Genomic DNA, 24,541 nt, shown 5'->3' with positions numbered 1-24,541 from the left:
ACACTGGTCTGGGCAAAAATATTTGGAGTAAGACTCAAAAGCACAGGCAAACCATAGCAAAAGTAGACAAATAGGCTTACATTAAGCTAAAATGCTTCTACACTGCAGAGGAAATAATCATCAAAGTAAAGAAACAACATACACACAATAGTAGAAAATATTTGCAAACAATCCATCTAACAAGGGATTAATAACTAGAATATATAAGAAGCACAAACAACTCAACAACAAAAAATCAAGTAATCCAATTTTAAAAGGGTCTGAATAGACATTTATCAAAAGAAGACATACAATTGGCTAAGTATGTGAAAAATGCTCAATATTACTAATAATCAAAGAAATGCAAATCAAATCACAATGTCACCCTTGGTAGAGTGCTGTTGCATCACAGCTCACAGCACCCTCAAACTCTTGGGCTTAAGCAATTCTCTTGCCTCAGCCTCCCAAGTAGCTGGGACTACAGGTGCCTGCCACAATGCTCGACTTTTTTTTTGTTGTAGTTGTCGTTGTTGTTTAGCAGGCCCAAGCTGGGTTCAAACTAAAGGAATGGAATTGGAATGTTCATAACACAAAAAAATGATAAATATAATTAAAGATATTTTTTAATTTTAAAAAGGAATTATAATTTCTAATTGGGAAAGCTACCCTCATATTATTGGTTATCTTCCTTGATTTCTTTTGATTTTCTATATTAGTTGTACTCTTGTTGGCAGCCCATCCATTTGGCAACATAGTGAGACTCTCTCTCAGAGAAAAAAAAAAAGAAATTGCTAAATTTTAACCTGAAATGACTGAGTTTACTGATACCATCTGCCATCAGACAGGATTGGGAATCTAAATAGAGGTGACGTTATATTTTTCTAAGTTATATTTTCACACATCCTAGTTGTCATTTTTTAATCCTATCTACTACATTTACATTGGTGAGTAAAATCCAAAACCCCCCAAAAGGAGACTTTTTCATTTGCCTATAGGTCTGTATTAATATAAGCAAAGAACAGCCAATATTGCGGTTTTCTCTTTTGTGTGTGTCTCCTCTGCAGTGGTTCTCAACCTTCCTAATGCCACAGTGTATTTTCAATTGTTAAAATGGGGTTGTGACCCACAGGTTGAGAACCACTGCTCTAGAGCCTAATTTCTCAGAGTCTTTTTTCCTATCATTAAATCCCTAGAAATTAACACAGTGCTCAGGAAACAGTAGGGTATAGTGGATACTGTTGTAAGCTCTCTACAAATGTGGTGAGCTTCCTGCTCCCCACTACCTTCAGGACTGAAGGAAGAGTTCTTCCAGCTACCAAAAGTGTTGATGGAGGACAGCTTTCAATGGAGAACTTCTTCAGGAGGCTCACTGGAGCCTCGTCATTGGCAGCCTGCATCCACAGACAAGTAAATGGAGGAGTATCAAAGACTGGCCCTCTTGCCTCCATGCAGGACAGCTCTGTAAATCCATCTCAACTCCAGGGCTCTCTAGAGCAGTGGTTCTCAACCTTCCTGATGCCACAACCCTTTAATACAGTTCCTCATGTTGTGGTGACCCCCAACCATGAAATTATTTTTGTTGCTACTTCATTACTGTAATTTTGCTGTTATGAATCATAATGTAAATATCTGATATGCAGGATGGTTTTAGGTGACCCCTGTGAAAGGGTCGTTCAACCCCAAAAGGCCTGCAAACCCACAGGTTGAGAATCACTGCTCTAGAGGCTTTTGCTCTGACTACATAGTTCAGCTTCTCCCTCTGCCCAATCCTGTTCCTCCATGTCCCCTAGTAAACTTCATGCCCACAAACCTCAGCCTCAGAGTGTTTCCTAGGGAGCCTGATCCACAGGGGTAAATTCTCTATAATGTTGGATTAAAGTGAAAACACAGAAACTGCAAACCCCAAAATATGTATTTCCCATTAATAAATACCACCCATGTGTCTCATGACTATGAAGCTTCTCTAAGAAATCCCAGCCATGAATCTGGACAGGAGGACCAGCTTTTGTGCATCAGAGGATATTCCAGGCCCTGTTGAAAGAAAGCAAGCGAAGAACTGTGTACTGTGGTCATGAGCTGTTTCCATCTCCCCAACACCTTCACTTCTTTGTTCACAATAATCACACGGTTCTGGAGAGAACCCACCCACCACATTATTCTGAAGCCAATATCAGGAAGGCCTAAATCCAACTATATGTATTTCTGCTCCAGGATTTGACAATCACTTAAACCAGGAAGTTCCTTGCTTTTCTTGAGCTATTTTTCTTGAGTTTTCTGTCCCTCACAACTGAGTCCTAACACAGTCTGCTTGTGACTCTGGGAATGCCTAGAGAGCTGAGATTAATGAAGTCTCTAACAGGTTGTTTTCCTCATATTTGAAGACTGACAGATTGACAGTGCCATATATTCCTTTTCTTTCTTCACTTTTCTTAACACCATACATCTGTCAGGCTGCTTGTGTTTGGAGTCTGGGTAATTCTTGATGCACAAACTTCAATGAGCCTTTCCCTGCTCCCTTCCTGAGCCCAGCCTTGCAGTCCTGATTGTAACCTCCATAAAAAGTCATTTCGACAATAACCTATAAGCTGTTATTAGAGCACTGATTTTCTATTGTGCTGTGAAGTCCCAGGCCTTTGGAGGACCTGTTCAGGGCTGCCCTGTGTACCCACCCACAGGGTATAGAGATATGGAATAAAAGAACTCTTAGCATCTGAATTTGAGCAAGATTTAAAGAAAGTTCTTGCCATATCCCCCTTGAGTTGAGATAGTAGTAAAGCCTGCTCCTGCTATAGTTGTGCCAGACTGGGCTCCCTAAAACACCAAAGCTGCCCTCCTGATAGATTTCACCATCCAGGCAAGCTCTGCCATAGCCACAGTCTGTGGGTCTCTGTGATATATCGATTGGAAAGACTGATTAGAACTGAAGAGGTTCTGATATTCCATGCTCCCAAGTTCCTCCCTGGACTGAGTTCTCACCCCATCACATAAAGAGGACGCAACTTGTTGCTTAGCTCTTATGAGCAGGTGCTGAATATAGGTACTCACAACTCAATGTCTGTACCCTTCAGAGACCTCCCATCCCAGAAATGCCAAAGACCAGTTTTGAAAGTTTATCCTACTCACTAATATATACCACAACTCACCTAACAACCAAGGCCTGACAGTGGGATTAGATCCAATTAGCTCTGCCCCTGCTGGTGAGTCCTTTGCCTGTACCCAAATTGCCACTATCGTGATGCCTCTTTGGGCCTTAACAACCCTCTTCCCTATTTATCTCTCGTTTTGTTGTAAATCAACTCTTTGTTTTAATTTTCTTCTTTTGCTGAGTGGAGACATTACCGCTGTAAATGTTTACTCAGGTAAAGCATTGGACAAAGCTGGTTCAGTTGGGTGATCTCTTTAGGGGGGCGACAAAGTCTGTCATGGAAATAATGAACATGTGGTGATGGGTTAAATGAAGTAGGTCCTCATAGAGATGTTTCTAAAGTGCATGAAACAGTTCCTGGAACAGAGTGAACACTCAGTGAATGTCACTACTGCTGTCATTATTATCTTAGTCCCATAACGTGGGCAGAGCCCATCAGCAAGGGCTTCCAGGCTAGCAGATGACTCTGGCTTTCTGCATGAAGCTATGTTTTGGCCACAGCTGCTCCATTTTATTATCTTTTTCTACAAGGGGCAGCTCGGTGATATTATGTCTAACAAGAAGATGGCTCTGCTGGAAACTGTGGAAGCCACTGCTCTGGAAAATCAGCAAAGGTCATGGGTTCCTTGTGTTTTAACCTCAGAACTCACAGCCAACTTGACCACTGCTCACAGATTCAGGCAAAGGTGGGAGTAGCAACCTTTCATCAACACATAAATACAACAAACATGTGGCTTCCACTGATTTTTTTCAAAAGCTCTTTTTTGAAGCACAGCTGGAAGTACCAAAAATCAATCATTTAATAAAACATCTCCCTCCACAATATTATAAACTCGCATACGCTTTAACTCTGAAGGTGAACTTTAAGCAATCTTTTTCAAAATAAACATTAATCTTTGTATATTTCACTTAGCAAACTAAATAATCTGAGTCACCAAAAATACTTTTAAAACAAAATAAACACCATCCCAATCTAGCAAAAAAAACATTTGTTTTGTACCAAGCAGCAGCATGAGGTTCATAAATATTTAATAGTTGGCTTCCCATTAAAGATTCTTTCCAGCTGAAAATTGGCTTCAAAAACAGTGGGGAAAAAACTAACTTTGAAAGAAAAGAACTTTTTTTGGCTCAAATGGTCTTCTTACAGTTTATATAACCATTAATTGTTCTGCTAACGTGATAAAAAATGTCTCAACAAGCGTGGGGATCAAAAGGGTCTATGATCACCAGAATGCTGTGTATCCAGCTCCCACTCTCCTGGTGCTGTGCTTGTCTATGTGTGGCACAAGCAAGCACCCAAGTCCTACAGATTCAGGAATCATCGTCCTCTTTAAAATCTTACTTTTTGGACCAACCTCTGCTCCTCTTACAGGAAATCCAGTTCGTGACAGAGTATTCCAGAGAACAAACAATACTTGCATTTTAAATCAACATGGAACCTCCCTGGTCTGCTTGCTTCCTCTGGACCACCAAGGGGGGCCCTTCACCTCCTCTCTCCACAGCAGCAACACTTCTGGGTACAACAAACCATGGACACAGACTCCTTCCCTCATTCCCCAAGCACAGATGATAACAAAGCTTGCTGATAACAAAAGGTGATTATAAGACAAAGACTTAAAACTGGGAACTGGAGAACAGCTTCTCTCTACTCCTGGAGTTGCAGAAGACTCCCCTCTAGCCCTTTCTCCTGCAGCCTCTGGTCTCCTGCCCCTAGGACGGGGTCTATTACCCTCTTTTCATTTGGCATCCCTGCCTGACACATTCCCCACTCCTAGCCAACAAAACCAGACCCCTTGATAGCCATATGATGATCTCTGTGGAGATGTTTGTTTCATAAAGTCAGTCATTCTATTAGTGAGCAAAACACCTGGACTGCATGCAGGACCTGCTGGCTCCTGCATCCCTGGCACCAGGCCTCCTACCATGTAGGAACACAGCACTTTGAAGTTCTCTGTCCACATGACATGGCAAGCGACCAAATTCCACCACTGCCTCACTCACCCACCCCCTATAAGGGAAATCAGAGACCAGTGTTCAACCATTCTCAGAAACATCTGCATTCCCTTATGATTTCCCCTCCCTACCCCATTAACAGTGGGCATGGGCCTTATATTATCCAAGTGGCCCCACTCAAAGTAGAGATTTCAATTTCTAAAATTTCCAAAAATTGCCACAGGTTTAAAAAAGAAAAGCCACTTTAAGAAACCCTCCTCTCCTCATTTTCAAAGTATAGGGTGTGTATTCCAGAGCTCTCATCCTGACAGACAGCTTGGAAGTGGAAGGGTTCAACATCCAACAAGCGAACTTTACCCCATGGTTCATTGTGCTTTAAGTCCTCCCAACTGACTCAGAACTTTTCACAGCGAACCGTGACCACTGCTTATAGGCTCAGGCAAGGGTGGGGGCAGGTAGGACTTGGCACTTGGGAGACACTCAAAAATGTTTTTTGGATGAGCAAACACGAGTCCTGATATGCTCTGGAGAGTGTCTGCTCTACTGGTTTCAAATAGGAAAGAAGACAGAAAAGTGTCTTTCTGTTCCAAATATATGCAAGAGATGGATAAGTCCTATGTTTAGAACAGGCGTCCTCAAACTACAGCCCGTGGGCCACATGTGGCCTGCCAAGGACATTTATCCAGCCCACCGGGTGTTTTTGCCGCTGCTGCCTATCCTGCTTAGCAGCTGACTCATCCCAGGGCCCACAGTCCGGCCCTCCAATGGTCTAAGGGACAGTGAACTGGCCCCCTGTTTAAAAAGTTTGAGGACCCCTCATTTAGAAGGTACTAAATATTCTTTCATATGGGTAATTGTTAGTCAAACAACATTCACTTTGTTTGACTACAGATTAGAATGCTCCATGAGTTCAAAGTCATCTTCAGATTAAAGTGTTCACTGAAACATAGCTGAGTTAGTTTAAAAGCTAAAAGGAATATACTTTTATAAAATATAAATCCCAGCTCAGTGCCTGTGGCTCAAGTGGCTAAGGCCCCAGCCACATACACCTAAGGTGGTGGGTTCAAATCCAGCCTGGGCCCACCAAACAACAATGACAGCTGCAACCAAAAAATAGCCAGGCATTGTGGCGGGCGCCTGTAGTCCCAGCTACTTAGGAGGCTGAGGCAGGAGACTCGCTTGAGCCCAGGAGTTGGAGGTTGCTGTGAGCTGTGATGCTACAGTACTCTACCCAGGGGTACAGCTTGAGACTCCAGTCTCAAAAAATAAAATAAAATATAAATCCCTAGTTCTTAAGTTCTGTTTCAAAGGAAGTCTCAATCTAGAACATATGATGGGTAGAGATTGAAGGGAGAGGTACTGGGAACTCAACTGATTTTCAGGGATTGGGAGGACAACAGTGTTTTGGGAAGAGGAACTAGAGGTTTCATCCTAGTCATGACTCACAGAAATGGGGGGAAAGGGAGAAAAAGCCAGGCACCCAGCCTACAGCATCTAGGAAACAGGAAGAGACAGTCAAGTTTAAATGGCCAGCTCAAAAAGTTGGACAGTTTCATTGAGAGTCTATTTTCTCCAAGAGAAAAGCTCATGGGAGACAGATCTTAAACACTTGGACAGCTCCATCTTATCCTCATCCACATTTTTCCTGTTTTCTAGGTATCTGCAGAGTCATAAGCGAACCCTTCTTTAGCTTTCATTAGTGGCCTCAGCTCTCAACAGGCACTATAATTCCCAGCCATAATTACAGATCTGTTGCCATGTCAACATTCTTCAAAACATAAAAACCACTCTTTAACCAGGCATGGTGGTTCATGCCTATAATCCCCACATTTTGAGAAGCTGAGGCAGGAGGCTCCCTTGAGCTCAGGAGTTTGAGACCAACCTGAGCAACAGTGAGAGACTATCTCTACTAAAATTAGAAAAAATTAGTCAGGCATCATGGCGGGTGCTTGTAGTCCCAGCTACTCAGGAGGCTGAGGCAGAAGGATGGCTTGAACCCAGGAATTTGAAATTGCTGTGAGCTAGGCTCATTTCATGGCACTCTAGCCTGGGGCAAGAGTCTACAAAAAAAAAAAAAATTGGGCGGCACCCATAGGTCAGCTCAGTGAGTAGGGCACCAGCCACAAACATCAAGGCTCTAGGGTTCGAACCCAGCCTGGGCCAGCTAAAACGACAATGACAACTGCAACAAAAAAACAGCTGGGCATTGTGGCAGGCACCTGTAGTCTCAGCTACTTGAAAGGCTGAAGCAAGAGAATTGCTTGAGCCCAAGACTTTGTGGTTGCTATGAACTGGATGCCATGGCACTCTACCCAGGGCAACAGCCTGAGATTCTGTCTCAAAAAAAAAAAAATTTAAAAAACTACTCTTTGCTCTCCTTCATTCACATGGAAAAGGTCAGTTGATTAAATTATTTTAAAGATTCATCTGAAATCATTGAGAATGGAAACTTTAAATATTTTGGTAATTATAATGTAGAAAAGCAAGATGAATGGTATCAATGATACTTGAAATAATAAATTTGATATATAATGCTTAAAAGAAAACATTTCTTAGGAAATGTGTTTTCTGGATTAAGGGACAGTAGGCCCCTGAATACTAACTGACTCACAGTTTTTCTTAAAGTCCTCTCCCCACCCCCCACTCAACCTACAAACTACACCACAGGTCCAAAAAGGCAGAATTAAATGGAAAGAAACTAGAGACATTTGAGTTCAATGAAAAGAACTCTGGGAACAGTTCTTCATTATCTGAAAATGTTCAAGCAGAGTTTTCTGGGGTGTTTCTGATGGCATTTGAGTATCACAGACCAAAGTCAGCGTAAGAAACAAGCAAGACTCCTTCCTACAAAGAGAACAAAATCAGATAAGTATATGAAATGCCTAGCACAGTGCCTGGGACATAACAGACACACAATAGATATGAGTTCTTCCCATCCTCAGAGTCCTTGAGTCTGTGATCCCATATAGGGGATGTATTTCCAGAGGGGTAATTGGATACATCTAGATTCTTCCAGAAGCTAAGTTTTCTTAATCAGGATCATTTGACAGAAGAAAGCAAGGAGAGGGAAGGAGGCACGTTCTCTTTGCTGTGTAGGGGCTCTTCAGGCAGTTACTGGTTTGGGCTTTATGCTGTCCACTACAGCTGAAATAACTGCTCCCGCAGCCTTTGCACCTTCCATCAGGACATGTTCTACCTGCAGAGCACAAGAGTTCCAGGACAGTCAGTACCAGTCCCAGGCTTGTACCCTCCCTACCTCCACCCCACCATTCCCATTCAGAAACAAGCCTGCCTGGAGTTTTTCCTAAAAGAGGAAGCAAGCTATGCTATCCTGTATTTCCAAAAGTCCTAGAGCTACAAGAGACCAAGGGAATCCAGAATTGCTGGAGACACACTGTAGGAGGCACCCATGAGAAATATCTTGGCAATAAGGGATTGAGGAAGGGATTGAACATCATTGGTTGTCGTTAGTGAAATGTACAAGAGCACAAAAGTACATGTATCATTGGTTAGCAGTCTCCACACTGGTGGCACAGGTGGCCACAGGATTACTTCTATAAATAGCTTCAAGAGAAGTTAGCCAGGGCTCCTCCTTTGGCTCCGCTTCTTGCTTGGAGGACGCCAGATCGGCGCTCCCCTACTAAGACTGCTGCTGAGAGATTGCTGCTGAGATGCTCACTCCTACTAATATTGACTGTGACTTCTAAAGTGCTTCGGCACCTGAGACCTGAACGAGACCAACTCTGCAGCAGCCCACATCCAGACAGTTGAGTGAGCTGGGGCTGAAGACCTAGTGACCAGCTCCATCGAGGCCCTGGGTCAGAGCCAGAGACAAGGCATCCTGAGCCCGGACACAGACATATTCCTTCTCCCTTGGAGCCATTTGGCCCATTGTCTGCCTCCAGTGTGGGGCTCAGAGGCAAAGGATCTCAGAGTGACACAACCGCTGAGGTTCTCATTCTACAAAAGAAGAATCTGAGCTCCAGTAAGGCAACTCACTTACAGAGAGCCACACAGAGAATCTGTGTCCAAGTTCAGCTCATGGGCTTGAGCCTCATGACTCCTGGGCCCAGGGTTCTTCAGATGGCTTCCTATAATGGCCACAATCCTTGCGGTCACCTTTTCATGCATGAATGCTCACGGAATAGGAGATTCTCCACATCAGAGACCACCAAGCCCTGGCCCTGGAGCAAGGCCTCACAAGAATAGAATACAAGCTAGGAAAGGATGCAGAAAGCAAAAGGGCAGGAGGCTCCCACTGACAGTTGGGATAGTAAGAGCAGAGAGACTAACATTGGGATTTGAGCCCAGACTGTTCAGAGAACATAAGAAATGTGGGGGGGGGGGAGAATAGAGCAATTAAAAAAAAATAGAGCAATTATTTTCTGCCTTGGTTCTTTTTCATCTATTTAAAAGGAGACAATAAATACTTCCACTGTTCATCTCATGGGGTTTTAGTAGAGATTACCTATTAACAAAAGCAGCCCAGATCATTGCAGATACTTAGGCTGTAAAAGCTCTTTTGCATGTAACATACCACATCGAGTTTATCATTACCCTCAGTGGTAGAAGGGGAAGGTCACAGAGCCACAGCATGGCCCCACAGGGTGTCAGAGAACAGGAATGCCAGCCCAATAGACTGATCAATTGGCAGTTCAAGAGAAGCTGAGAATCCAGATCTTTTTGTGTAAATTTTCCATATTTTCAAATGCTGACAAGAAATTCAAATTAAATCATACAGATACAAAATATGGCCTCTAGGTTACTAGTTTGCAACTTTAGTATCCACCTCCACCTATCCCTGTTTTGCAAAGGAAGAAACAGTCTCAGAAATAAAATGACTTGACCAAGGAGACCCAACACTTAATAGCTGAGCTGGGGGCTCCAACCAGGTAAGTATTACTATTAGCTCAGTGCCTTCTCAGCTCCTCCATGTGTTACTAGAGGAAAAACTACCTCCTGACCCACAAAGTCTTGCAGAAATAAGGCCCTACCAGTACATCAAGTTATATGAAACTGCTGATTGCCACTGTGGTCAATGACATAATCTAAGAAAGCTCTAGGGCAGTGGTTCTCAACCTTCCAAATGTCGCAGCCCTTTAATATAGCTCCTGTGTGTCATGACCCACAGGTTGAAAACCACGGTTCTAGGGGAAACCACCATCAGGGCAAATGAGGCCATACCTGCTGGCTCCTGGGCACACCATATCTGAGGTCGTTGACAAAGTGTTCACAGTTCCCTTCAATCAGGCTGTACTGCACTATCTTGTTGACCATCTTTTTAGTACGCCTCATGATCTTGTCCACGGGCAGGGGTAGGTATGTCCCATCTAGTTTGTTGTTGATCTTCCAGGAACAGCCATGCAGTACATCCTGCAGGCGGCTGTATTTCACCACAGCCCGGTTACTAAAAATTGAAGTGATGCTGCCGACCTCAAATTCCTCACCTAGAGGCCAAAAACAAACAAAAGTTGGAAAGTGCAACAAGTAGCACCAGCCCAGTCTGAGACTCTGGTAAGCCCCTCCCATGTCTGTTGGAACCTAGTCCCCACCATCAACAAAAGGCATGGCAAAGGAGGGGGAGCTGAGCTAAATAAACTACCTTCCCAAGACGCCATTTGCCCTTCACTACACCCCCCACTCTCAACCCCCATAGGAGTCTCTTTCTTATTAAATGCAGTACTCCCACAGAAGTACCTTACTATGTGGCCCCAGGCTGTGTTGCCCATGCCCTAGGATTTGAGTCTTTTCCTAACTAGACTTCAGTGATCTTCACAAATGTGCAATGCGCACCCTCTATGTAAGTGTCAGCTCCTGTGTAAGGGGCTATCATGTACATGAACATGGTGGTTTCATGGCATGCTCTCTCCATGGCCACTACAGGGGCACAGGTAAAGCAAGCAGATAAGACTCTGAAAGGTATACCAGCTTCCATCTACAACAGTGTTTTTCAATCTCTTTTATTTTACAGCACACTTAAATTATGTTGATCCAAAAAAGAGTAAAAAAAAAAAGAATATACTCACTGCGCCTTGAACTTCTTTCAAAAATAATCTAATTAATGATCTTTAAAAATTTTCATGGCACACTGGTTAAAAATCACTTGTCATAATCTCTACTCAAACATGGGGATTCTTGGCAGGACATGGTCGCTCATGCCTGTAATCCTCTGGGAGGCCAAAGTGGAATGATCCCTTGAGCTCGAGAGTTTGAGACCAGCCTGAGCAAAGCAAGACCCCCCATCTCTACTAAAAATAGAAAAATTATCCAAGTATGGTGGCAAGTTCCTATAGTTCCAGCCACTCAGGAGGCTGAGGCAGGAGGATTGCTTTGAAGTTGCTTTGAGATAAGCTGAGGCCACAGCACTCTAGCCCAAGCGATAGAGTGACAGTCTGTCTCAAAGATAAAAAAGATACTAGTAATAAACTCAGCCAAACTCCACAGTGTGCATATACCACATTTTATTAGTCCATTCATGTATTGATGGGTACTAGCGTTATTTCCACATCTTTGTAACCTGGATAGAACTAGAAAACATTCTTCGGGTGAAACTTCACAGGAATGGAGAAACAAACACAGGTACTCAATATCAGGTTGGAAATGATCAATCAACAGTTAAGTGTACATATGGAGGTAAATCTCAAAGAAAATCAAATTAGGACAGGGAAGAGGAGGGAATGGGTAAATTCACACCTATTAAGTACGGTGCACACTATCTGCGTGAGGGGCACGCTTATAACCTTGACTTGATTTGTACAAAAGCAAAGTACATAAACAAAACACATGTACCCCCTAATATTCTGAAATTATTTAAAAATGGGGATTTTTTTCTAAGGGCTTGTTTGAAAATAGAGTTCTACAGATTTTTAATCTTTAAAGCCTGCTACATTACTGCCTTAGAAGAGATTGAGACTCTGAGAGTGTCTCTGGGGCTAAGGGACAGTCATTTAAAATCAGGACTATTTTTCCACTACAACCATATGGATATGCAAATGTGTATACCCTCTCCCTTTGTGAGTTGTCCAAGAACAGGAAATATTCCTTGTTCTTTTCCTATGTACTTGAAGAAAATGTGCTGATTTTATAAAAGTTGGGAGTAGAAAATTCAGCATTCAGGAACAGAGATGGCAGAATTCATTCTTAAAGATCTTTTTCTCTGCATCCACACCAGCATCTATAGAAAACAAAGAACTAGATTCCTCAAAGAACTAGAAGTAGACCTACCACTCAATCTAGCAATCCCACTATTGGGTATCTACCCAAAGGAAAAGAAGACTTTTCATCAAAAAGACACTCAAATGTTCATTGCAGCACAATTCACAATTGCAAAGATGTGGAATCATCCCAAGTGCCCATCAATTCATCAGTATATTAATAAAATGTGAAATATGTATGCCATGCAGTACTACTCAGCCATAAAAAAATGAATTTTAATACCTTTTACAACAATCTGGATGGAATTGGAGGCCACTCTCCTAAGTGAAGTATCTCAAGAATGGAAAAGCAAACACAACAACTCACTATTAAACTGGAACTAACTGATGAGCACACACATACACAGAGGAAAGTAAGACTCAGTGGAATCAAGAAGAGAGAGTGGAGAAGGGAACAGACAAAAGCCTCCCCAATGAGTAAAATGAGCACATTTGTGTGATGGGCACACCGACAGTAGGGACTCAAGAATTACAAAAGTAATCTGTGTAACCTAAAACATTTGTACCCCTTAATATTGTTAAATTTAAAAAAGAAATATCTATAGTGAGGGAACAACATAAGTGTTAAAATGTCTCGTTGGTTATAGAAGAGGGACACTTCTGGACTTTACTGGAAAGGAGAGGTGGAGATTGAATTTTTATATTCCTTGAGTAGACCCCGAGAGAGAAAAGTGGGAAGGGTGTGAGTGGATGGAACAGAGAAGAGAAGCAGTGAGAACAGGACACTTTTCTGTGGGACGATCCTGGCAAAGTGAGTGGCTGGACCGAGGAGAAGGACAAGAGACAAGGATGACAGCTATAAACAAGTTGTGACCAAAGGCCTTCAGTACAATGCCCCTCTTTAATTTAATTTTGAATAAGCAATACTTTCACAGGATATGAAAGTCTAAAGGTATCAAAGAATATGCAATGGAATCCCGCTCCTTCCCTATCTCCCGACTGCCCCACCTACCAGGTTCCACCTCTTGGGGCAATCACTGTGATCAGCAGTCCTGGGTATCCAATTTAAAGTTGTTTCCCATGATGCTATAATCATCCACTATTATTACCTCCTCCTCCCCATCAGACCTCCCCTGATATTTAATTAACCACAAGTTTAATCTCAGCCTTTTGTTACTGCTGCCTTGAAAAATCAAAGAACTGTTTCCACATTTAGAGTGAAACAGCCTGGAGCACACTGAACAGCAGGGAGACAAGGTGAGGATGAAGGTGCTGAAGGTGATCAGGAAGCCAGAAGGAGCATTTAGGGACAACAGAGAACAAGTGACAATCAGAACAGCTAAGCATCTGCATCCTTCCTGGGGAATCCGCGGGAATATGAAGCAAGATGCAGAACAGTTGTCAATACAAAATGAAGACTCATGTTCTAAAATTTGCATTTGCAAAGAAAGGGTGCTGTAGGAGGTCAGGGAACCTGGGGGACATTATTTATACATGTATCACTCTCAGGACCGGACACTCCGTGGTTATTGGTGATAGAGATCCACACAGTAAAACAATGTTTCAGAGGCTTCCCCGCTAAAGAAAGGCAGCAGCTGAGGAACATAACAGTATTCCATAACTGCACTTCCATTTACTCAACTAACTTAAATATCAATAATTCAATCGAGTATCCACTCTTACTCGGGGGAGCCAGATGGACCACACAATCATCTTCCACGTAGATAGCCCAGTGCTCATAGCCAATGCGAAAAATCTCAATCAGGTCTCCAGGTCTGGGTCTTGGTTTGCTCTATAATGGAAAAAAATACATGTATCCACTTTTTGTACATTAATCTTATAGCAACCTTGCTGAACATATTTATGAATTATAATAGTTCTATAAATACAGGCATATCTTATTTTATTAAACTTTTGCTTTATTACACTTCACAGATATATTTTTTAAATACTGAAGGTTTTGACTCCATGTCAAAAATGTCTATTGGCACCATGTTGCCAACAGCATGTGTTCACTTCAGTAGCATTTTTTTAGCAATGAAGTATTTTTAAATTAAAGTATGCACATTTTTAGACATAATGCTATTACACACTAATAGACCACAGGATAATATAAACATAACTTTTATATGCACTGGGAAACCACAAAAATTGTGTGACTTGCTTTATTGCAATATTTGCTTCATTTTTGTGGTCTGGAACCAAACCCACAATATTTCTGATATGCACTTGTATAGGTTGATTTTCTAGTTTTGTACACATTGAAAAGACACAAAAACAAAAGATCCCCTTACTTTGTTCCTAGTCTTTCACCATTAAATATGTTAGTTTTAGGGTTTTAAATGGTGCCCTTTTTCAAGTTAAGAAACTCTCTTTGCTTTATAGTATTTTAATAGAATTTTTATCATGGGCTTGGCGCCTGTGGCTCAAGTGGCTAAGGTGCCAGCCATGTACACCCAAGGTGGCGGGTTCGAATCCAGCCCAGGCCCGTCAAACAACAATGATGGCTGCAACCAAAAAATAGCCAGGCATTGTGGCGAGCACCTGTGGTCCCAGCTACTTGGGAGACTAAGGCAGGAGACTTGCTTGAGCCCAGGAGTTGGAGGTTGCTATGAGCTGTGATGCCATAGCACTCTACCCAGGAGGACAGCTTGAGGCTCTGTCTCAAAAAAAAGAATTTTTATCATGAATGATGGGTTTTGGCAAATGCTTTTTCCTGAAGTATTTGATAATCATATGATTTCTGTCTTTTGCTCTATTAACACAGTTTATTACATTAACTGATTTGGGAGTGTTATACCAAACTTATATTCCTGGGATAAATCTCGGTCATTATGCATAATTATTTTCAAATGCTGCTGGATTTTAGAAGTTTGGTAGCATTCTTCTGAGAATTTTTATATCTAAATTCATAAGAAATATTATTCTTTGGTTTTCTTTTCTTGAGGTATCTTGGTCTGGCTTTGGGTAATACTGGCCTCATAGAATGAATTGAGAAGCATTCTTTTCTCTACTTTCAGAAAGAGTTTATGAAAGATTGATCATTTTTTTCTTTAAATGTATGGTAGAATTCCCAAGTGAGCTTTTGGTTCAGAAAGATTATTTTGTTTTTTGTTTTTTGTTTTTCAGTTTTTGGCCGGGGCTAAGTTTGAACCCGCCACCTCTGGCATATGGGGCTGGGGCCCTACTCCTTTGAGCCACAGGCTCCGCCCTCAAAGAGATTTTTATTTACTAATTCAATTTAGATTTTCTAGTTCTTCTTGAGCCGGTTTTGTAATTTGTGTCTTTCTAGGAATCTTCCCATTTCATCTCAATTGCGTAATTTGTTACCATAAAGTTTTTCATTGTATTCTCTTTTAATGTCTGTAAGATTAAGAGTCAGAACCCTGGGCAGCACTTGTGGCTCACAGGCATAGGGCACCTGCCCCATATACCGGAGGTAATGGGTTCAAACCCTGCCAGGGCCAAACTGAAAAAAAAAAAAAAAAAAAGAGTCAGAACGCTTTCATTCTTGGTTTTGGTGACATCAATATTCTTTATTTTCTCTGTTAGGATAGCTAAAGATTTGTCAATTTTGTTTATCTTTCAGAGAACCAACATTTGGCCTCATTAATTTTCTCTATTGCTTTCTGTTTTCTATTTCATTGATTTCTGCTTCAATAGTAATTATTTTCTTATTTCCACTTGTTTTGTGTTTAGTTTGCTTTTTTCCATATTTTCTTTTCTTTCTTTCTTTTTTTTTTTTTTTTAGAGTCTCACATTGTCCCCCTTGGTGGAGTGCCATGTAGTCACAACTCACAGCAACCTCTAGCTCTTGGGCTTAGGTGATTCTCTTGCCTCAGCCTCCCGAGTAGCTGGGACTACAGGCACTCACCACAACACTTGGCTATTTTTTGTTGCAGTTTGGCCGGGGCCGAGTTTGAACCCACCACCCTTGGTATATGGGGCTGGTGCCCTACCCACTGAGCCACAGGTGCCACCCATTTTCCATATTTTCTTAAGGTATGAACTTAGAATTCTGACTTAAGATCTTTTTTCTTTTCTAATATAGGCTTTCACAGCTATAAAGTTTCACCTAAGTATTATTTCAGCTACATCTGAAAATTTGATATGTTCTGTTTGCATTTTCACTCAGCTCAAGGTATTTTCTAATTTCTGTTTCTATATTGACCATGGGATATTTATAAGTATGTGGTATAATTTCTAAATGCCTATACTTGTGGATTTCCCAAAATATCTCTGTTATTAATTTCTAATTTAATTTCATGTGATCACAGACAATATTTGTCTGGTTTCAATTCCTTCAAATATACTGAGACTTTATGGCCTATAATATGGTCTATTCTAGGAAATAGTCATGTATGCTAGAGAAAAATGTGTCTCCTGCTATTACTGAGTGAAACGTTTTATAAATGTAAGTTAAGTCAAGTTGATCAATAATGTTGTTCACATCTTCTGTATAGCACTGATTTTCTTTCAAGTTGTTCCACCCATCATGAAAGGGTATTAAAGTCACCCAACTATTATTTCCAAATTTCCAACTTCTCCCTTCAATTCTATCAGTTTTTGCTTCACGTATTATGTTATTGGATGTGTATGTTTATAATTGTTGTATCTTCATAATGAATTAACCTTTCTAACCATAACAAAATGTCTCTATTTTTCCTAATAATATTTCTTCTCTGAAAGTCTATTGTGTCTGATGTTAATACAACCACTCCTGCTATGGTTACTGTTTACATCAACCTATTTGTGACTTTGGATCTAAAGTATATCTTTTGTAAATAGCACATAACTGGATCTAGGACTATTAAGTCAGGTTATCTCTGCCTTTTTCTGGTATGTTGAGTTCATTCACACTTAATGTTACTATTAACGATGTTGGATTTATATCTTCTTTGTTCTCAATGTTCTATATATTACATGTCTTATTTTGTTCCTATGTTCCTCTTTTGCCACTTTCTTTTGTACCAAATACATACTAATGTACTATTTTTATTTTTTTGTTAATTTTTTAACAATATTTTTGAACTATCTTCTTACTGGTTGCCTAGGTATTACAATATGCATCTTGACATATCACTACTACCTACTTCTTATTAATACCAGCTTAACTCCAAATACAGAAACTTTACTCCCATTTAGCTCCATTCTCTCTCCCCTCCTTTATGCTATTATTGCCAAATATATTATATAAATATATAATATGTTATAAGCTCAAAATGGTGTCATGAATATTGCTTTATACAAACTTATGTCTTTTAAATAGTTAAAAGACAAAGGAAAAATAATTACAGTCTTTTATATTAACCACATTTTTACCATGTCTAGTACTCTGCATTTCTTTCTATTGATTCAAGTTACTGTCAATATGACACCAGACAGTGTCATATTCTTCCTATAATACAGCTTCATTTCTTCCTCTGTCTTTTGTGCTATCATATTTATTACATATTTTCATGTTATAAGACCAAGAATAGAACTTGTAATTGTTTTATTCAATTGCCTTTAAGATTAGTTAGAATAAAATATAAAATTTATGTTTATACTCTTCTTTATAACAACCTATGTAATCACCCTTACTGATACTTTGTATTTTTTATGTACATTAGAATTACTATCTGGTGTGACTTCCTTTCTGCCTGAAGAACTTTCTTTGCTATTTCTTTTAAGGCAAGTCTAATGGACATAAATTTTCAGTCTTCATTTACCTGGAATTATCTTTATTTCGCCTTTAGTTTTGAAAGATGGTTTACTGGATATAAGATTTTTGGTTAACAGTTCTTTTTCTTTCAGAACATCTAAAATTCCCTTTCACTGTCTTTTGACCTCCAGTGTTTCTAATGAAAAGTCAGCTATTATTTTTATCATAGTTCCCTTGTATATAGTAAGTCTTTATTTTTTCTCTTGCTCCTTTAAAGATTTTCTCATTTTGGTTTTCAGCTATTTAACTAAGATATGTCTAGTTGTTCATGGAACTTCTTGGGTGTGTAAATAAATGATTTTCATCAAATATGTAAAATATTCAATTTTATCTTTTTTCTTTTTTTTTTCTGAGACAGAGGCTTGCTCTATCGCCCAGGTAGAGTGCAGTACCATCATCATCGTACTCATTGCAACCTCAAACTTCTGGCTGAAAAGATCCTCCTATCTCAGCCTCCCATGTAGCTGGGGACTACAGGCCCCCACCACAACACCCAGCTAATTTTTCTATTTTTAGTAGCGATGAGGTCTTGCTCTACCTCAGGCTGATCTTGAACACCTGACCTCAAGCAATCCTCCTGCCCCAGCCTCCCAGAATGCTAGAATTATAGGCATGAGCCACCACACCTGGCTTTTGTTATTTTTTTAGACAGGGATATGTTTTCTGCCTTTTTACCTTCTCTCCTTCTGCAAATCTCATTATGCATTTGCTGATTTACTCAATGATGTCTCAGAGGTCTCTGAAGCTCTAAGCATTTTTCTTTATCCCCCTTCCCGACTCTTCATATTAGATAATCTCTATTGATCCATCTTCAAATTTTCTGATTCTTACTTTCTTTTTGGCAACTCAAATTTGCTGTTGAATCACTCCAGTCATTGTACTATACTACTTAACCACAGGGTTTCCATTTGGTGCTTTTATTTATAATTTCTGCCTTTTTGTTGATACTCTCTATTTGATCAATAATTGTCATTCTACTTTCCTTTAATTCTTTAAACCTGATTTCAATTACTTTTTAAATATATTCATAATAGCTACTTAGAATATTTGCTATATCTATGGGCCCACTAGGAAATAGTCTCTAATCACTTTCTGTTTTATGTATGGATCACTTTGTCCTATTTCTATGCAGAGCTCATAATTTGTTATTGAAAACTGGACATTTTAGGTAATTGCATTATAGGTATTTTAGGTATTGCATTGTATTATTGCACATCTGTATTCTGTTCTACCCTCTAATCAGTGCTGATGTTTGTTTCTGATTATTGTTTGTTTAGTGACCTACCTGGACTAATTCTGCGATATCTGTTTCCCTCACAGTATGCAACCACTAAGATGTCTGCTTAGGGATTTTTTTTTCTTGTTTTTAATTTTAAGCTTGGTTTCCTGCAACAATATAGCTTACTAGGCAGTCAGTGACCTTGAGCTAGAAAAGCTTCATGCTTTGCTGCTAGATCTATGTGGTTAAAAAAAAAATTATTCAAAGTTCTAGAATTTTACCAGTCTATCCCAGCTTTTATTTATGCATTCAAAAAGCCTCAACAGAAATAAGAGACTTAGTAGGCCCCCTCCAGTCTCTCCTGAACGTTCATGGGGTTTTATGTGCAACTTCCAGACCACCACATAGATATACTTGGCAGCTTTTCAAGACCCTCATTAGCTGTGTCATCACCTTGTTTCTCTGTGAAATTTCTAGTTGATCTTTTGGTCTATTATTTGTCCCAACCAGTACTGCAACCTCAAACTAACAGCAATTTTGTCCTTCGATGATTGTTTGCCAGTGAGATAACTATTGTTTTCAATATCCCTAGGCATGGAATTTTCCATATTTTGCTCCAAATGAAGTCAGTTTTTCTCTTCTATCACTGCCAGTCTGCCCACTGCCCAAGAGAGCTTCCGGGGGTGGGAGCAGCACTAAAACACTACACACTTCCACTGTTCTGTCTGGGAGCCCAAGCCTCAGTAGACTCTCTTAAATTAACACTTCTCAATTTGTTGCATGTCTTTTTTTTCTTCTTTTTTTTTTTTTTTTTTTTTGAGATAGAGTGTCACTATATCACCCTTGGTAGAGTGCCATGGCATCACAGCTCACAGCAACCTTAAACTCTTGGACCTAAGTGATTATTTTGCCTCAGCCTCCCAAGTAGCTGGGACTACAGGCATCCACCACAACACCTGGCTCTTTTGTTGTTGTTATTGTCATAGTTGTTTAGCAGGCCCGGGCCAGGTTCAAACCCATCAGCCCCAGTGATGTGGTCTGCACCCTAACCACTGACTTACAAGCACCAAGCCCATTGCATGTCTTTGGTTAAATTTACAGTCTTTAAATGGCTGTCTTTGGCAATTTTGTCCCACTTTATCTTTGCTTTGAGGGGAGGAGAGGATTTCCTAAAATCTGCACTTAGCTATTCCAAAAGTCCCACCCATTTGCCAGAATGAGTTTTACAGGCAAAAATCAAACCGTATACACTGCTACATTTCATGGAAGAAACTGAAGCCAAGAGAGATGAAGGGCTTTATCCAAAATCCCACAGCAAGTGCACGGCAGAGCTAGGAGCAGAAGGGCTCCACCCCAGCCACCCACCCCACCCCAACTCTCTTCTTCAGCCCTGAAGTGAAAATGCAGTGGCAGGCAAGCACCCACTAGAGGGCTCCCCAAACCAGATTCTCACACAGAAAGCAGAATTAGATTGAGAGAGATTTAAAACTGAACTTTGTTTTCTTTCACCACACTCCCAAGGAAAGAGATATGGATATACCCCTCCTAAAAGCTGGAGACCGTTAGTACACTGAAGAGGGTGAAAGCTAAGGGTTGAACTACAGCATGTGAACGATGGCACAGATCACACGTGATGTAGAAGAAGGAAGGCTTAGGAACAGCTAAGAAAGGGAAAGAGGGGAGGGGACAATCGGCAAATTAATAGGATTCTCTTGGTGATTGAAATATTAATAAGAATATATCACTCTAAGTAAACTCCTCTCTTTAAATGACATAGGGATCAGAGAGCAGTATTTTAAAATGTCCCTAAGAAAGTCTGAATTTCAAAATGTTTGAAATTCATTTGTAAAAAATAAGGCAGGTTCAACATTTACACATGCTGATGCAGATAAACAGTTGGTTACCTTTAATTTACAATTTAAGTATATGCCAAGCTCTGATTCACAAACTTCCTACTTATTTTTCACTCTTGGACATAGGTAAATGAGAGAAGAAGAGAACTTATCAAGTCCAGTGTCTTTAAATGGACATATGCACAAAGCGAAGGCCATTTCTGCTATTCTACACACATGACACAGGAAAGCCTATTAGCCCATCCTCACTGACACAGCAAGCATAAGGACCATTAATATCTAAGACCTGACACTAGACAGGAAGTAAAACGAAAGGCCTGTGAACAAAGGGTGAACAATAAGCATAGATGCAAGTATAGGAGCACAAACCAATCCAATTCAGGCTATTTCTGGCATTGATCAGGGTTGAGGGGTGGTGGCAATGGCACATATGATTTGATTTCATTTATACAAATCTCTAGAAAATGCAAACTAATCCACAGTGACAAAAAGCAGATCAACTGTTGCCTGGGGATAGGCGTTGGGGAGAGGGAGGGATTACAAAGAGACGCAAAAAAACTTTTGTACACTAGGGAGATGTTCACTGTCTTCATTGTGGCAATGGTTTTAGAGGCATAGACATATGCCAAAAAATATCAAATTTTGTATTTTTAATATGTGGAGTTTACTGTATATTAGTTATACCTTAATAAAACTATTTAAAAGAAACAACATAGCCTATATCCCAAATCAATATGGGTGTTTATTAAACAAATCTAAATAAAGTGAAATGTCTAAATTTAAACACAGTCTAAATAAAGTAAAATATTAGAGAAGTGGCCAGAAAGTCAAAGATAAGAATTCTTTTTTTTTTTTTTTGCAGTTTTTGGCCGGGCCGGATTTGAATCCACCACCTCCAGTATATGCGGCTGGCGCCCTACTCCTTTGAGCTGGTACTAACATAAGAATTCTTATAATACCTACCTCACTTACTTCCTTTATTAACTTGCCTTCACTCTCAGACTTGGGTATTGAATTCAACTCTGCTTTCTTCTGGCTGGGTGTGGTCTCCACGTTAACTACAGGCTTCTCCCTAAATGATTTTGCAATCACACAGTTAACAAATAACACTATTTCACAATTATTGGAAAATCTGTATTACAAATCACTTCAGATTTGTGATTTTAAGATTACCTTTCAGCTTTTAAGATCGTAGGGGACATTTCCCCTGAGCTGGTTTCCATGAAGCTATTAGCTTTCACAGAAAATAAATTGCTGTTTACTGGTTTTCCGGGCAATTATTTAAAATTGTAATGATTGGCTCAGTGCCCACAGATCAGTGAGTAGGGCGCCAGCCACATACAGGTTCATGCTCAGCCTTGGCCTGCTAAACAATGGCAACTGCAACCAATAGCTGGGCATTGTGGTGGGCACCTGTAGTCCCAGCTACTTGGGAGGCTGAGGCAAAAGAATCGCTTAAGCCCAGGAGTTTGAGGTTGCTGTGAGCTGTGAGGACACAGCACTCTACCAAGGGTGGCATACTGAGATTCTGTCTCAAAAAAAATAAATAAAAATAAAATTCTAATGATTGTAAGGAGTAGCTTTTAGAGGTTTTTTTCCCAATAATCTTTTTCAAATGTTCATCAAAGTGACACTTGCATGTAGATTTTTTAAAAAGGAAACAGTACATAAGAGCTTATAATGAAATGCAGAAGCCTCTGCCCCAACCTTCTTACCAGATCCTACTGCCTATAGGCAAGCTCCTTGAACTCTTGAGCTGTCTCTTCCAATATTTAATTACATATTTCTGAGAAAGCTAGTTAAGCCACAACACTGTAACTGCAAGTAGTATGAATGAAATCAGTATGTCCTGTCCCTCGAAGCATAATGCCATGTTACAGAAGACTGAAACAAAAGGCAAGAATATGCTTTTGAGGTAGTAGAGTGAAATATTAATACTTAGAGCCAAAACAATCTGGATTTGAAGCTCTGATGCTTGCTGTCCAAATTAATCTGTCCGAACTTCAGTTTGATTATCTTTAAAATAGTGGCATAGTATTTGTCTCATAGGCTTGTCAAGAGGGTGAAGTCAGAGGGCCTACTGCAGCACATGTGGTACACCACCAACTCAGAAATGGCTTTTTCTTTATCTTTTCCCACACTTTTAACTCTTCTCCAAAATTTCAGCCCCTCCGAATTTTTTTTCCCCTCAGAATTTTTAAGGGGCAGCCATCATGTTTTTAAAGAAAGTGAGTTAAAGAAATCTGCAAGAAGGTCACATCATTCCTTGGTGAGACCAACGGTCAATATCCTCACACTATGAAGTGTTGCAATTCTCGGCGGGGGAGGGGCGGGGTCTGGAGGATGGCCGTTTGGCTCAGGACTCCTTGCAGGCCACTCCTGCAGCCGGCTTCAAGTCTAGTACCATCCTTTATTGCCCAGCAGCACACCAGCCTTCCCGCCTGCTGGTTCTCACAAAACCCACCAGGATTTGTTTTGCAGAACTGTCTCCAAATCAGCTCTTCAAAAGGCTTCTCCCACCCAAAGACCCAGGTCTTACTTAATATACAATCTTACCCTTGCTGGACGTTTTTGCCTGGTTCTAGGGTCCCCTGCTGGAATTGCTGGGGCTGGAGCTGGACCAAAGCTTGTGATCCCACGCATTCTTCTAATTCTTGAGGGGGAAAAGCTATTTAAACCACAATTGCTTTCTTTGGGGGGAAATCTGTGAAAGAAGAGTTTAAGCAAGGGAGCACCTAGAGGGATATACAAAAGTAGCTAGGAGCTCTAGTTTAGAACCGTGCCTGTTTCCCTCAACACCTTTCTGGACGAAAGGGGATTATGGGAGTAGGTGTTGGAGTGGGTTCAGTTCCTCTGCGAAAGACTTTGGAACTCCCCGAGATCAGGAAAGGATGAAGACAGGCAAGCTGCCTCTGTCCCAGATCGCAGGAATCTGGCAGAGCCGTTCTTAATTGTACCTTCTGGAAGTTAGTATCACTGTCCCGCTTCCACCTGACATACAGTGAGAAGGAGGGACTCACTGGATGCCCAGCTTGCTTTGATTAGTTAATAACAAATGGTCGTTCTCAAATATTCGCTCATAGTTAACAGGCATAGACAAAGTCTAGGAGGCGCCTTGGCGGTAACGGCCTGCTGCGTCCCAGAGAACCCCCCAGTAGGGCTTCACAGCCCAGCGCGGCGGCCTCGTGGGAAGGGCCCCATTCCTGGGCACACCTGAGGGAGCCACAGTTGAACATCCGGGAGCCAGTTGGTCATCATTTGGCGTAAGGGCAGTTTTCAAGGCAGGTTTGGGACGAGACGGGGGCGCCCTACGGAGACGAAGCCTGTACTCCCTACCGTCGGCTGGACTCAGGCCCATGCCACTGTTGCGGCCTCGCCGGCCCCCGGGCCTAGCAAGGGACAAAGCGCCTGGCGAGTTCTCAGCCGGCGCGGCCCCCGATCTGCGGAGCCGCGTGATCGCGGGCGCTTGGGGCTGCTCAGGTAGGAACTGCGAGCGAGAGCGCCTGCGCGGAGAGGGGTGCGCTGCAAACGCCG

At 41.1% G+C, this 24,541-nt stretch overlaps 1 protein-coding gene across 1 annotated transcript; it reads right to left on the bottom strand.

Annotated features, from left to right (window-relative positions):
* Positions 1–8,180: 8,180 nt before the first annotated feature.
* HRASLS5 (HRAS like suppressor family member 5) lies at positions 8,181–24,365 on the bottom strand. Its single transcript, XM_023518433.1, has 6 exons — positions 24,221–24,365; positions 23,564–23,681; positions 21,971–22,079; positions 13,915–14,023; positions 10,262–10,524; positions 8,181–8,273 (listed from the first exon to the last, which is right to left on the bottom strand). Exons 1-6 carry the CDS (start codon positions 24,363–24,365, stop codon positions 8,181–8,183), a joined length of 837 nt encoding a protein of 278 aa, XP_023374201.1.
* Positions 24,366–24,541: the final 176 nt, after the last annotated feature.

This window comes from Otolemur garnettii, unplaced genomic scaffold (genome assembly GCF_000181295.1).
Source record: "Otolemur garnettii isolate 467f Iridium unplaced genomic scaffold, OtoGar3 scaffold00140, whole genome shotgun sequence".
Taxonomy (NCBI): Eukaryota; Metazoa; Chordata; class Mammalia; order Primates; family Galagidae; genus Otolemur; species Otolemur garnettii.
Note: the sequence above shows the minus strand (reverse complement) of the source record. Positions and strands in the feature narration are given on the sequence as shown.